The sequence below is a fragment of the Stenella coeruleoalba genome (genome assembly GCF_951394435.1).
Source record: "Stenella coeruleoalba genome assembly, chromosome: 1".
In the NCBI taxonomy this organism is placed as follows: Eukaryota; Metazoa; Chordata; class Mammalia; order Artiodactyla; family Delphinidae; genus Stenella; species Stenella coeruleoalba.
This window is the reverse complement of record NC_137169.1, coordinates 7,692,587-7,707,404: the sequence shown is the minus strand read 5'-3', so window position 1 is coordinate 7,707,404 and position 14,818 is coordinate 7,692,587. Positions and strand designations below refer to the sequence as shown.

The 14,818-nt window shown below is 45.0% G+C and overlaps 1 protein-coding gene across 4 annotated transcripts in view; it reads right to left on the bottom strand.

The window, feature by feature from the left end:
• Positions 1-753: 753 nt before the first annotated feature.
• Positions 754-14,818, bottom strand: part of UBE4B (ubiquitination factor E4B) — a 111,215-nt gene continuing 97,150 nt past the window's right edge. For 3 of the 4 annotated variants that reach the window (XM_079946267.1, XM_079946265.1, XM_079946266.1), the window contains 5 exons: positions 14,194-14,328; positions 11,552-11,743; positions 3,676-3,850; positions 2,583-2,729; positions 763-2,250 (listed from right to left, as the gene is read on the bottom strand). In XM_079946267.1, coding sequence (XP_079802393.1) covers positions 2,189-2,250; positions 2,583-2,729; positions 3,676-3,850; positions 11,552-11,743; positions 14,194-14,328 — 711 coding nt within the window. In that variant the 3' untranslated portion in view covers positions 763-2,188. Of the gene's footprint in view, positions 2,251-2,582; positions 2,730-3,675; positions 3,851-11,551; positions 11,744-14,193; positions 14,329-14,818 lie in introns of all 4 variants that reach the window. The other variant, XM_079946268.1, reaches the window with a different exon arrangement.

The following is a 14,818-nucleotide window of genomic DNA, read 5'->3' as shown; positions in this document are numbered from 1 at the left end:
ACATGCATGACATGCAGAAACAAAACTGGCAATAGAAGCCAATAAACATCATTAACTGTATAGGCATAAATGTATATAAACTTGGTAAAAAATAAATTAACAATTATCTGCACAGTGGGATTACAGGTGACTTTGGCTTTCTTTTACCTATATTGTCTAAAATTGTTGTTAACAGGAATACATTATATTTTTTGGAAAAAGGAAAAAGTTGATTTAGTCCAAATGTGCTCAAGAGTAGTGGCTGAGGGCATGGACTCTGGAGCCTGGACACCTGCTCTTCCACTAATTGGCCAGGTGACCTTGGGCAAGTGACCTAACCTCTCCACATCCCACACCCTGACCTGCTGGAAAAAAAACAAAGATGATTGTACCATCTTAGAGAACGAAATCGTAAATGTAAAGGCCTTGGCATAGGTTGGCACACAGTAAGTGCTGCAGAAACGCTTGCTCTTATTACATGAGCTGGTAGGTTTCATCAACTGCAGTACCTAAGATAATGTTCATGAGATGCGTTGAACTTGAGCAAAAATTTTCAAGGTCAGGGAAAATATATTTGCAATAGGGTAACCACCTGAGAACTGAAGAGACTGAACATGACAAAGCTCAACCCCCTTGAACAAGCAAGCAGTGACACAAGAACCAACTGGAGCATCAAGACTGACACAATAGGAAAGTTTTATTTTAAAAACAGCAACTCCTAATTGGCTCCAGGAAAGATCATGTACCACATGCCAACACATCTGGCTCTTGGTCTTCACCCACCCCTTTGTTTTCCACAAAAAGAAGAGACTCAAAGAAGATTCCTTCTGAATGTGTATCACCATTTATTGTAGTTTGCGTCAGGAACTGAACAGAGGACATTGTCTGTGGAGCGGGAAAGAAAGGAAAAGAAAAAGAAAGTATGTTTTTGTAGACTTAATTTCTTCAAAACACTTTATGGTTTCAAATTCTTTTTTACCCCAAAGGAGATTCAAGAATCCGAGTATGGTTAAGTAGGGAGCAGTAATACAAAAAATCGTGTGTGTGTGTGTGTGTGTGTGTGTGTGTGTGTGTGTGTGTGTGTGTGTGTGTGTGTGTGTGTGTGTGTGTGTGTGTGTATGTTTTTCTTTGTGTGTGTTTTTACAAGCAGATGTACTTCCACATTTCTTGCACCCCTTTTTTGCTTTGGTAAGGCCAAGCCCCACAGGACACATCATACAAACGACCCCTGCCTTGAACTCACAGACTCAAGGGTTGAGGAATTTATTTACCCTCGCAGGATAACTATAAAGGTTTCCAACTGTCACATAGCATTAAAAATAACCCAACCCCCCCCAAACCGTAAGACGCGAAATCCTGATACACTTAAATGCTTCCTTTGCTGCAGCTGTTCCTCAGATTCCTAATCGTGGACTCAACTACAAGGACCAGAGCAACAGGATTCTCTTCATTTTGTTTAGAATAAAAAAAAATTTTAAGGGACATTTCAAAATAATAAAAAAAAAAAAACTGAAATTCAAATTCTGAAAATATCTTGCCTTTTTTATTAATCATGTCATCTAACACCAATTAAAAAAACAAATATGTGAATATGATATAAAAATACGATCCCAGGATTAACACTTTGTTGCAGGCACAGTTATCTCACAGAATAAATGTTTGGAGGGCCAGGGAAAAGAGTTTATTTTTGTTTTTGCTTCTCTTAAAAAAAATCCACAGCAGTGCAAGTAGGATCAGGATGGGGCCGGCGGGGGGAAGAGTCTTAGCAGCAAAATGTCCAAGGTTCTCTAATCACAATCAAAACCAACGGATACTGGATTTAGGAGAAAAAAAAAAAAAAAAAAAAAAAAAAAAAGGGATGAAGGGGATGCTGCCCAGACCCATTCGTCATCAATCACTAAAAGACTTCCGTAGCAAAAGCCCCAAATTGTGACATATGAAGGACGTGCTCTATTACACAAGCAATCATAAAACGTATCCCTCAAGCTTTTGACCACGTCTGTCACTTAAATATATGTACAGGAATTGGGCTCCTCTTCTTATTCATGTCCTTTCCGGTCTCCACTGTTTGGTCACTCTGGGTAGGCTCTTGGTGTATTTTGCCACTTCTGGCCTCCAACATGTGAACAGCATTTGCACCACCGATGCTGCTCCTGCCTGCCTCGCCGGCCTTGGCTGTTTCTCGCAGAGGGTGGGCAAGGGGGATGGTTTAATGATCATTGTTCTGTTTCTCTCTCATCCAGGCATGAATCTGTTCTTTCAGTTCTGGCACTGAGAAAAGAAAGGAAAGAATTAATACCCCAGATGGGAGGGCTCTTCCTGAGAGATGATGCTTGTAGTTCTGTATAAAAGGAAAGAAAAGGCAATTCATCCCCTCACTGAACTGAAGGCTGAAGAAGAAATAGGACATGAAAAGTAAGAACTGGAATTCTGTAGTGAAAAAGAGCAAAGAATGTTTTATGTCTTGTCCATTAAGTGTCAGAAACCATGTAGTGTCTGGATTTGTTAAATTTCCCCCTTTTGACTACTCTCTGATACACGATTTTGGCCTCACTGCTCGGTACAGCTGCAGGCACTGCAGTTCGAGCCATGCCCTCCTCTACCTGGCTCCAGCATGCTCTCTGTCAGCGTCTGTCGGTTGAAGGGGTCCGTGGGGGAGTTCAGCAAGTGCCGCAGGATGATGGAGCGGTCCATGATGGTGCCAGAGGGCAGCCGCACGGGGTCAGTCATCAGGGTGTCCATCAGAGGGTCTACAGAGACAGAGCAAAGCAAACTCTGATCTAACAATAGAGCCTAAAACTGAAAAAGAAAACAGAGTCCCTCCTATCAGTGAAAAATATAACCATAGGAAACGGCAACCAAACGGCCCCTACCAGGCCCCCAAGTTTAGGAGGAAATCAGCATTAGATAAAGGCATACACTTCACCTTTTGTAGAGGGGAAGCACCCTTTTGTCAGCTACTTCTGGGAGGAAAGAACAGACAAAAAAGACAGCAGGATAGACAGGCCCTCCCGAGCTGTATGGCGAAGATGGCAGGCTAGAATCAACCTTTCCTCTTAGGACTACTCAGAATTCTTTGAAAACATGAGTCCCCACTTGTAAAGGCAAGATTGACCTTAGAATCTTCAGGGTTGTTATCTGGTTTGAAATCAGGCTGAGGACTTTTTTCTCTTGTAATTTATAATATGAACTAAAGGTAGATAAACAGAATTTCAATTTCTGACCAGTGTCTCAAAAAGCAATGAGAGGGGGCTTCCCTGGCGGTGCAGTGGTTAAGAATCTGCCTGCCAATGCAGGGGACACGGGTTTGAGCCCTGGTCCGGGAAGATCCCACATGCCGCGGAGCAACTAAGCCCTTGCGCCATAACTACTGAGCCTGTGCTCTAGAGCCCGCGAGCCACAACTACTGAGCCCACGTGCCACAACTACTGAAGCCCACGCACCTAGAGCCCGTGCTCCGCAACAAGAGAAGCCACTGCAGTGAGAAGCCCACGCGCCACAACGAAGAGTAGCCCCCGCTCGCCGTAACTAGAGAAAGCCCACGCACAGCAACGAAGACCCAAGGCAGCCAAAAATAAAATAAATTAAATTAAAAAAAAAAAAGTAATGAGAGCACAGAATGTCCTCTTCTAATGTTACATGTTTCAAGTTAACTCAAATCAAAGAATTCCACGTGAAAAAAGCGGGCCCACTTGCCTCTGAACTCGTCTGGGGCGTCACTGTAGTCGATTTCTGCACGCGCGTTCTTGGCCACGATCTCCTCCACCTTCTCAGCCAGAAGTTTAAACTTCTCTATCGCTATTGTGGATTTGATCCCTGCCTTCCGCATCTTCAAAATAACTTCTTCAAACAATTCTTTGCTGTAGGATCTCTGAAAATGAGGAAAGACACCGTGAGACGTAAATATATTTTAAGTGGAAAAAAGCAAGCTGCAGAAAATACCCAAAGCATCATCTGTTTTCTAAAAAAGCCCTAAAATTCTAATGTACATATATAAATACTTTGACATGGCTATAAATACATAAAGACTGGGCTAATACGCACCAAACTGTACAAGGCCTCTGGAAAGGGCTTCAGGATTGAGGCAAATGAGGGGAATTTTAAAAAGTTTTAATTACTTTTATAGCAAACATCCATTTCTCTTAAAATTTAAATATTAAAAAGAGAAGGAAATATTAAAAAGAGAAGGACTGAAAGTCTACTTCAGTCCTTGCCAGGCACTGAGCCCTAGCAGCCTATGAGAGGAGGTGGAAATTTCAGTTCTTTTCCCTAAAGGTAAACATGGTGAAAACAACCCAATATAGTTCATAATCAACAAGCGCGTTCTCCCATTCCCTGTCAATCCTTATTTAAGATCTCTCAGTTCAACGCTGTTAAATGTCAGGGGCTCTGCTGACGGGAGCAGACAGGGTTTATGCCTGTGAGAGTGGGAGGGCTGGTCTACACAGCAAGCGCCCACCAAAGACCCAGGCAAGCCTGGGTTTCAATCCTGGCTTTACCATCTACCTGCTGTGTGGTCTTAGAGAAAGCTCTAACTCTCCTGAGCCCCAGTTTCCTCAGGTGTAAAATGGGGGTAGTAACACCTATCCCACAGGTGCCTAATTTATATAAATCACTGCCATTTCAAAATATCAAAGTATATCGTATTTCGCATTTACGGCAAAATCACTGAATGCTTGTCACTTTAGTGACAGTGATGCAAATGGAGGAGGGGAATGACTAAATCTGAAACTCTGAATGACAGGACCATAATCTGTGACCTGTGATTTCTAAACGAGGATTCACATGAACATCATGGGATGAACTCATCTCAATACTTGTGTTCCCTTAGAAGGCTGGAATGAAAGTCCTCAGTCTTTCTTCGGTTCTTTTTTAACTTCAGTTTCTAAATAAGTGCACATGCTCGCTTTCTCTCTCCACACACAGCCACGCCCCTTATTTAATCCATGCAACTCAGGGGAAAAGAGAGGAGAGGACAAAAAGCCAGCAGGGCACTTGGGCCTGGCAATAATCCTTTAAAATAATTTGAAAAGTTCAGAGAGCCTCGGTTATAGTTTTCTGAAACTAAATTACTACATTAGGTCAACAGATACTTTATTTGGTGTCTACTTATTATGAGCCAGGTAAGCTACAGTCCCCGTCCCTTTGGGAAGAGGCACAGGGGATAAATGGCCAAAGGGTTATGGTGAGATGTTGGAAGGGCAAAAACGCACAGGGTGGGTGCTGCTATCCACACTACTGAGACGATTCACCTTGAACTTCTCTGTGTAAACAAGTAGTCATTCTTAGCCCTTTTACTATTCTCGAAAATATCACCCACTCTATTTCTCAAAAGATGATTGAGTTTTTAACCAACTGACTTCTGCCTGCTGTTAAGTCAACTTCTAAGATAGAGCAGTGGAGTGAGCATTATCAGAAATCAAAGGGTAGGGACTTCCCTGGTGGGGCAGTGGTTAAGAATCCGCCTGCCAATGCAAGGGACATGGGTTCGAGCCCTGGTCCGGGAAGATCCCACATGCTGCGGAGCAACTAAGCCCGTGTGCCACAACTACTGAGCCCACGAGCCACAACTGCTGAAGCCCGCGTGCCTAGAGCCCATGCTCCGCAACAAGAGAAGCCACCGCAATGAGAAACCTGCACACCGCAACAAAGAGTAGCCCCCGCTCGCCGCAACTAGAGAAAGCCTGTGAGTAGCAATCAAGACCCAGCACAGCCAAAAAACAGAAATAAGAAATCAAAGGGTACTTATGATAAGAGGACATGGCACTCAGTTTCAAAGAGCAGTGGTGCCAATGAATCGCCAAATACAGATTACTGAGCTGCTGCTTCAAGTTCAGTGTGGATGGTGTCAGAGAGGAAGCAAAGATGTTGTGGGTTTTTTTTGGCTGTGCTGGGTCTTGGTTGTTGTGTGCGGGCTTTCTCTAGTTGCGGCAAGTGGGGGCTATGCTTTGTGGTAGCGCACGGACTTATTGTGGTGGCTACTCTCGTTGTGGAGCACGGGCTCCAGGCGCGCGGGCTTCAGTAGTTGCAGCACATGGGGCCCAGAGCGCACGGGCTTCAGTAGTTGTGGCGCGTGGGCTCAGCAGTTGCAGTGTGCGAGCTCTAGAGCACACGGGCTCAGTAGTTGCGGCTTGTGGGCTCTAGAATGCGGGCTCAGTAGTTGTGGCGCCTGGGCTTAGTTGCTCCGCGGCATGTGGGATCTTCCCAGCCCAGGGCTTGAACCCATGTCCCCTGCATTGGCAGGCAGATTCTTTTTTTTTTTTTTTTTGCAGTACGTGGGCCTCTCACTGTTGTGGCCTCTCCCGTTGCGGAGCACAGGCTCCGGACGCGCAGGCTCAGCGGCCATGGCTCATGGGCCCAGCCGCTCCGCGGCATGTGGGATCTTCCCGGACCGGGGCACGAACCCGTGTCCCCTGCATCGGCAGGCGGACTCTCAACCACTGCGCCACCAGGGAAGCCCGGCAGGCAGGTTCTTAACCACTGTGCCACCAGGGAAGCCCAGGCTGATTCTTAACTACTGGACCACCAGGGGAGTCCCAAGATGTTGTTCTTGACCTCAAGGACCTTACAGAATGGCTACAGAAATTAAACATAAAAATATCTGCAAATCATGTATCTGATAAAGGTCTAGTATCCAGAATATATAAAGAACTCACACAGAATATATAAAGAACAAAACAGAAAGAATCCAATTTAAAAAATGGATAGGGGCTTCCCTGGTGGCACAGTGGTTAAGAATCCACCTGCCGGGCTTCCCTGGTGGCGCAATGGTTGAGAGTCCGCCTGCCGATGCAGGGGACGTGGGTTCATGCCCCGGTCTGGGAGGATCCCGCATGCCGCGGAGCAGCTGGGCCCGTGAGCCATGGCCGCTGAGCCTGCGCGTCCGGAGCCCGTGCTCCGCAACAGGAGAGGCCACAGCAGTGAGAGGCCTGCGTACCAAAAAAAAAAAAAAAAAGAATCCACCTGCCAATGGAGAGGACACAGGTTTGAGCCCTAGTCCAGGAAGATTCCCACATGCCGTGGAGCAACTAATAAGCCCATGCACCACAACTACTGAAGCCCGGGAGCCTAGAGCCCGTGCTCCGCAACAAGAGAAGCCACCGCAATGAGAAGCCCACACACTGCAACAAAAAGTAGCCCCCGCTTGACGCAACTAAAGAAAGTCCGCGTGCAGCAATGAAGACCTAATGCAGCCAAAAATAAATAAATAAGATAAAAAATGGATGAAGGGGAGTTCTCTGGTGGTCCAGTGGTTAGGACTCATGCTTTCACTATCGAGGGTCTGGGTTGAATCCCTGGTCAGGGAACTAAAATCCCACAAAGCTGCTGGGTGCGGCCAAAGAAAAAGAAAAAGATGAAGGATCGAACAGACATTTCTTCAAAAAAGATATACAAATGGCCAGCAAGTACACGAAAAGATGTTCAACAGCATTTGTCATTAGGGAAATGCAAATCAAAACCACAGTGAAATACAACTTTACTCCCACTAGGGTGGCTATTTAAAAATAAAAAAACAAAACAGAAAATAGCAAGTGTTGGCGAGGATGTGGAGAAATTAGAACCTTCGTACACTGCTGGTGGGAATGTTAAACATAGAATTACCATATGACTCAGAAATTCTACTCCTAAGTATATCCCAAAGAATTGAAAATAGGTATTCAAACACTTTTACATGAATGTTCACAGGATACTATTTATAACAGCCAAAAGGTGGAAACAATTCAAATGTCCATCAATGGATGAATGAACAAACCAACCATGGTATAGCCATATAATGAAACATTAAGCCGTAAAAAGGAGTAAGGTACAGATACGTGATATAACATGAATGAACCTCGAAAGCATGCTACATGAAAGAAGCCAGGCACAAAAGGTTATACACTGTATGATTCCATTTACATGAAATATTCAGAATAGGCTAATAGATAAATGTAAAAATAGGTAAAATAAAGACAGAAAGCAGTTTAGTGGTTGCCAGGAGCTGGGGTGAGGACGAAGGGACACTGACTGCTTAATGGGTACGGGATTTCCTTGTGGGGGTGATTAGAGGTGATGGTTGTACAATACTGTGAATGTACTAAATGCCACTGAATTACACACTTCAACATGGTTAATTTTATGTTATGTGAATTTCACCTCAAAAAAAAAAAAAAAAAAAAAAAAAGGAAGGCTGCAGGACTTCCCCGGTGGCGCAGTGGTTAAGAATCCGCCTGCCAATGCAGGGGACATGGGTTTGAGTCCTGGTCTGGGAAGATCCTACATGCTGTGGAGCAATGAAGCCCGTGTGCCACAACTACTCAGCCTGTGCTCTAGAGCCCGCGAGCCACAACTACTGAGCCCACATGCCACAACTACTGAAGCCCACGCGCCTAGAGCCCGTGCTCCGCAACAAGGGAAGCCACCGCAATGAGAAGCCCGCGCACTGCAACGAAGAGTAGCCCCCGCTCGCTGCAACTAGACAAAGCCTGCGTGCAGCAATGAAGACCCAACACAGCCAAATAAATAAAGAAATAAATTTATTAAAAAAAAAAAAGGAACGCTGCATAGGAGAAGTGAGATTTCACATGGGCTCTTTTTTTTTTTTTTTTAATTTTTATGGTTGCGACGGGTCTTAGTTGCGGCATGAGGGATCTTCGTTGAGGAATGCAGGATCTTTCACTGAGGCATGCGGGATCTTTCACTGCAGTGCGTGGGCTTCTCTTTAGTTGTGGTGCGCGGGTTCCAGAGCGCAAGGACTCTGTAGTTTGTGGCACGCGGGCTCTCTCGTTGAGGCACGCGAGTTCAGTTGTTGTGGCGCGCGAGCTTAGCTGCCCCGCGGCATGTGGGATCTTGGATCCCCAACCAGGGATTGAACCTGTGGTCCCTGCATTAGAAGGTGGATTCTTTACCGCTGGACCACCAGGGAAATCCCAAGATTTTTTTAAAAATTTTTTAAAAGTCTTTATTGAATTTGTTACAATATTGCTTCTGTTTTATGTTTTGGTTTTTTGGCCAGGAGCCATGTGGGATCTTAGCTCCCTGACCAGGGATCGAACCCACACCCCCTGCACTGGAAGGCGAAGTCTTAATCACTGGACCACCAGGAAGTCCCCATTACGTGGGCTCTTTACTACTATTGTTGTTTAATGGAACATGGTGTGAACAGACAGCGTTCCATGAACAACAGATCTGCCGTCCATCTGCCCGGAAACCACAGGCAGACTTGGCCCTCAGTGCAGCTCACTGTGTCAGGCTAAGACCTCTCTCTCTCCTGGGCTCCAGGGACAACTGTCCTGTCGCACTTCCTCTCTGACAAGGGGCTCTCTCCTCAGGCCTGTGAGTGTAAGGCTCAGGGCTCCTCGCGCTGGGGCCTTCTGTCACCTCTCCCGGGCACCTGTCTTCCGCCCGCTCTCGGTGCACAGGAGAGAAGGCTCTCAGTTTCTTCCCTTGCTCGGCTGCTGTTTTTTTCTCCTCTGTCTTCCCAGGAAAACAAGACATACCAGACGGAACCAGAGCGAAGCAAGAGCGCTGCTCCCAAGGGAGAAGATGAAATTCCACCACCTCCCTGGAGCCTTCTAGTCTTCCATCCTTCCACCCCCAGCGCCCCCAGCCCCTCTTCCGAAATAATCCAGTGGGCAGGCTCCTCATCAGCTTACAGCCCATATAAATGGAAAGTGTCCAACAATGAAGACAAACGCCACACTGTACAAGGCAGCAGAGAAACCACTGCAAGAGTGTTTTTCTCTCCACTGTGCCGCTGGCACTTGTGTGCCTGCTTCACGTGTCTGCAAGAACAGGGCTATTTAGACATTCGAGAAGACCCACGTGTCACTGTGCAGAAACCACTGCCTGTGACTCAAGCCACGTGCCACCACAGGCCACCACCTGTGCCACCACCACAGTCCATAGGCATTACCAGGCAGTGTGGACGTTTTGTTGGTCACCAAGGAAAGGCAGCTGGAAGCACTCGGAAACACTCCTTTGTCACCCACTTGGTTTGCACCGTCTCAGTGGGTGTGCCGTGCTCATGCACACTGCAAACTTATGTTTATGTTACGTGTTATAACCGCTTGCGACGTGGCAGCCACAGCAAGACCTACCAGGAGAAGAGGAAGCAGGCTAAACGACCCTTTCTGAGTCCCTGACAGTGAAAGCAGAGGAGGCCCCGGGCACTCCTCACACCCGATCTCTGGCTGGGCCGGAGAGGCCCAGCTCCAGCCGGCCTGCTGCCCAAGCAGACGACCTGACCTTGCCTGGGGAGCGTTGTCATTTCCTGTCCCTCTTAAGGCTACCGCTTATCTTCCATTTCTCAATATGTGCGGCATCATACAGTCGTAGGCTAGAGAATCATTTTAGCATCTACCCAAAGTAACTGCAAACACCTAACCTGCTCTTTTAACGCGACTTTTTATGGAAAAACTGCTTTAGACATATGTGGTTTTTTCCATTGCAGGTGCTTTGTCAAGACCACATCTCTTGCTTTATCCAAAAGTACCCATGTATGAGAATTATGTCTCAATAAAGCTGTTATTGAAAAATAAAAAGTACCTACAATTCCCCTATTTTGACCTTTGGATGAGATATAAGTAAAGAACCTTCTGGAATGCCTAGTGATGGTTACCCTGAGATGTGAGTTAATACTTGGATAAATAATGTGAACAAAGATGCGGAGACTGAAACGGACATGGCACTTTGGGGGCATTTTAAGTGGAGAGCAGAGAAGCTGAGAACATGGGCTCAGGGCCAGACTGCCAGGTGGGAGTCCTGCCTCTGCCTCACATCAACTGTGCAGCTCGTTAACCTCCGTGTGCCTCCCTGAAAAGCAAGGAATCCAACTAAACCTCAATCGTAGGATCCTGTGAGGATTACAAGTGAAAACATGAAAAGTGGCTAAAACTTGATGCGTGGTTAATAACACCAGTTATTATAACGCTGAAGATGCTGCAGGACACAGGACCGTGGAGGGAGGGGAAGCCCTTCATGAGATACTGAAAAATTAAACATCGAGGCCGGACAGGGGCCGCTTGGACTAAATTGGTAGCTGTGGAAATGAAAACCACAAAATGGATACGATCAGAGGGACGCAAGGAATAAAGGAGGGAAGAATGTAAAGATAACGTACACGGTTTGAAACCTGGAACCACAGAAATAATGGCAGCACTGAAGCTGTTATTAAATCTCCTTCTTGGGAAGAAGATTTGGATTCCCTGCGAAAACCAGGCTCTTTCTGGAAATGTAACCGATTTGTCGAGTGAGGCCCTTAGTAAGATGGGTACAAACTCAACTGGAGACGGATCTGAGAGCCAAATCTGCTCTTTACGCCCAAAGGAAAACAACTGAGTCACATCCATTTACACCAGACAAGTTCCCCTTGCTACTGTGGCCATTATTTCTATTTACATACTAAAAACTTCTCAAACCATGTTTTGAAAAGTGTCACCTTCCTTGATTTCAAGTGGGGAAAATCCAAGAACAGATGGATATGTAATCGCGCAGGGTCTGCCGGGAAATCCACAGGGAAGCAAACTCAAGTCACCCACCTCAGGAGCCTGAACTCCAGGCTCCCTCTGAAACTGTTCCCTTGGGCACTAACCTGGTCGTCAGCAATGGCTTTAGCGAACCGGGCACAGTCCAGCTGCAAGTAAATATCCGTCAGTTGGTCCAACAGCTTCTTTGGTTCAAAGCCATATTTCTCAGGGTTTTCCACTTTCAGGTCACGGCACTTAGGACCACAGAGTTGCTGAAGATTAAAGTTCAGCATCGCAGCCAATCGGGGTCCAAGTTCCTAGGAAATCACAGGATAATAGGACAATTCATGCTGTTGAGACAAGCAAGAAGGACCCAAAACTCCCATTTCAGTGGAGGAACAGGAATTGGCAGGCTCAATCTTCAAAGAATCCCTTATATGTGCTATATCATACGCTGAAGAAGGACACTCCATTCAAACTTTTCTTTACTCTCCGTTTCTAATCCAGTAATTCTAATACTTCATAGAATGTTGCATGCTGATGGAATATTTATAAATACCAAAAAGGCAACATTTTCATTAAATTCATGCTTTTATTATAAAAACAAGGATCACTTCGAATTTGTTAATAGGTAAAAGAGGGAAACTATTCATAATTCCATCATCATCACACGTGTCATGAAAGTTTCTGGAGTATGCTCTTTCAGCCATCATTTTATGCATTATTTTTCTATAAATTTCAAGTCCCTGACAGTTCAGGCAATATGCACTATTCTTATTTATTTATCAGATGCAAAGAGTGAAGAAATATAAAAGAGGTAGAAGATAAAATTTATGTCTTGAATAGTTTTAAATCTAGCCAGTGAGACAAGACAAACTTAAATGAAACAACTAAAAACTGATTATGAAATAATACGCTATAACCCCACAAGGTGACACAGTACCTACTACAGGTGGGCATACATTGCTTTAAGCAAACCTGAAATAGGAAAACCTGGCTTATAGAGTATTAAACACTGGCCATAAAAAATGAGCTGTGAAAGCTTCTCTTTAAGTAACAAGGTTTTCATTAAATTTCATGACTGGATTTATACAAATTCAACTTAAATTTGGCTTCTAAAGGACCTGCTTTTGCACAAAGTAAAAAGTACTCCTGTATTTAATTGTTAAGAAACTGTGAGGTAAAGGAGGGATAAGAATAGGATATAATTGGTAATTTTTTTTTTCCTGAAGTGGGAGAGTTTTGTGTTAACCAGCAAAGAAGGTGAAAACAGTGCAGCAAAGGAAAAGGAAAGATCAAAGCAGGCACAGGCAAAGGCTGGGGGGCAGAAGACTGTGACCCAGGTGTATGGAGAGCTCAGATCAAAGAGTAGGTCTTGAAAAACATTAATTTTAATTGACATGAAAATAATAGACTTAGCTTTCAATAATGTCCTTTACAAAAAATGAAGAATTTAGAACTAAAAATAGGCTTTATGATAATTTAGTCTCAAGCAATTTTTATAGTTTCTGACCTTCTGAACAATCAAAGAGCACTGCCATCGGAGTAGTTGAACACAAAATAAAACATGACTTAGAGCAGGGATTGGCAAACTGCTAGCTGCAAGACATATCTGGCCTGATGCCTCACTTCATGGAGTTTTATTGGAACACAGCAACAGCATAGCTAGCAGCTGCAACAGAGGCCATGTGGCCTACAGTGCCTAAACTATTTACTGTCTGGCCTTCATAGAAAAAGTTTAAAGAAGTCCACTGCAAACCTTTAAGGGAAGCAAGTGTCTGAAGTACCTTATCTAAATGAGTTGAGTGTTCTTACGCTTTCAGTGATGCACTGTTTTGCTTCATGTTCTGCTGCTCTGGCACTGAAATCTATTTATGAAGAGACATGAAATGTAAAGGGGACAGAGGAGGGGGCTCATCTCTTGAGTTGCACGTAGGACAGGGTGTAGTGATAATGATGGAGGTGAGAGTAAACAGGGAAACTGGAGGAGACGTGGAGTAAAATTATATCCCACTGTAAACTTGTCTCCATGTGGGCAAGTCACTACCAAATCTCAGGCCCCTTTCTTGCCTTCCTCACTATCCTGGCCCCGGCCCCACCATAAGACTTCCAAACTCTGTGTGTGTGTTTGCGTGCGTGTGTGCGTGCGTGCGTGCGTGCGTGCGTGTGTGTGTGTGTGTGTGTTGCGGGGGATTGTTGAAGAGAAGCAGAGATCTTCATTTATGCCCCTCAGTTTCGATTTCAGAAACAGGATCCCGGTCTCATCAATCAAGTCATGGCCAAACAGTCTGGCTACCTTTGCCCTATCATAAACCCTAATTACGGCTCTCATTAACCTTTGGTTTCCTGAGTGTAACAAACCTACACTGAAGAGAACCAAAGATCTTATACACTATCAATTATTTCTACTTAATATAGTCTCATTTCCAATTGATGTCACCTACACTTTTCCTATAAATAAAATACTGGAGTCGACGATGACAAAAATACGTCACAGCTTCAACATTAATAATCCAATGTGCTGTCTCAGCAGAAAGTGATATAAGTTATCTTGGAAGTGACCTTTCGCAGACTTCAGACTATCGATAGAATGTTGTGTGTATCGATTAGCATAACTGGGAACAAAATCAGTAACAGAATCTCACCGATCGGTGACTGTGGTGCTGAAACACCCAGGATTTCAACAACTACTCTATTTAGTTATAAGTGATAGACTCTGAATGTGGAATCCAACAGACAAAACAAATACCCCCAAGGTTCTACTCACAGGTCTGAGGAATGGCTTCTGGACCTGCTTGGTGAGGATATGGAACATGTCCACGGTTTCTGTCGCCAGGGCAAGATACGAACGTGAAACGCGCTCATCCTGAGCGAGCTGGGACTGGCGGGCCTGCTGCTGATCCTGGGGAACAGTGAACAGATGCCAGACACATCTCAGTACAGTCAGCAGCTCAGCAAACGCCAAGCGTGAAGGAAAAATACAGTCAGCTCATAACTGGGGAAGTGCAGAATACAGCCAACATACTTAGGGAATGATACAACAACCTGTACAGCAAACCTCCCAGATAACTGGGGTTTATTCCTTTTGCCATCGGATGTCTTAGGGCTTTGAATAAGGGGACCTTGGCACATGACTTAACTTACATGAGACTCAGTTTCCTCAATGATAAAAGAACTCACCATCAGCTTCTATGCAGGACCCAATAAGTGATTCTTACATCCTGCCTGATACACGTGCTAATAAAGGATATTCACCTTCCTCAATAACAACGTCTGCGTAGTCATCGTTATTTTGAAAACCACAGGCGTGCTGCACTATCACTGGCCTATAGGTTTCGCCACAACACCAAGGGCCTGTAGATTGCTCAGCTTTTGAATTCTGTCTCTCCACA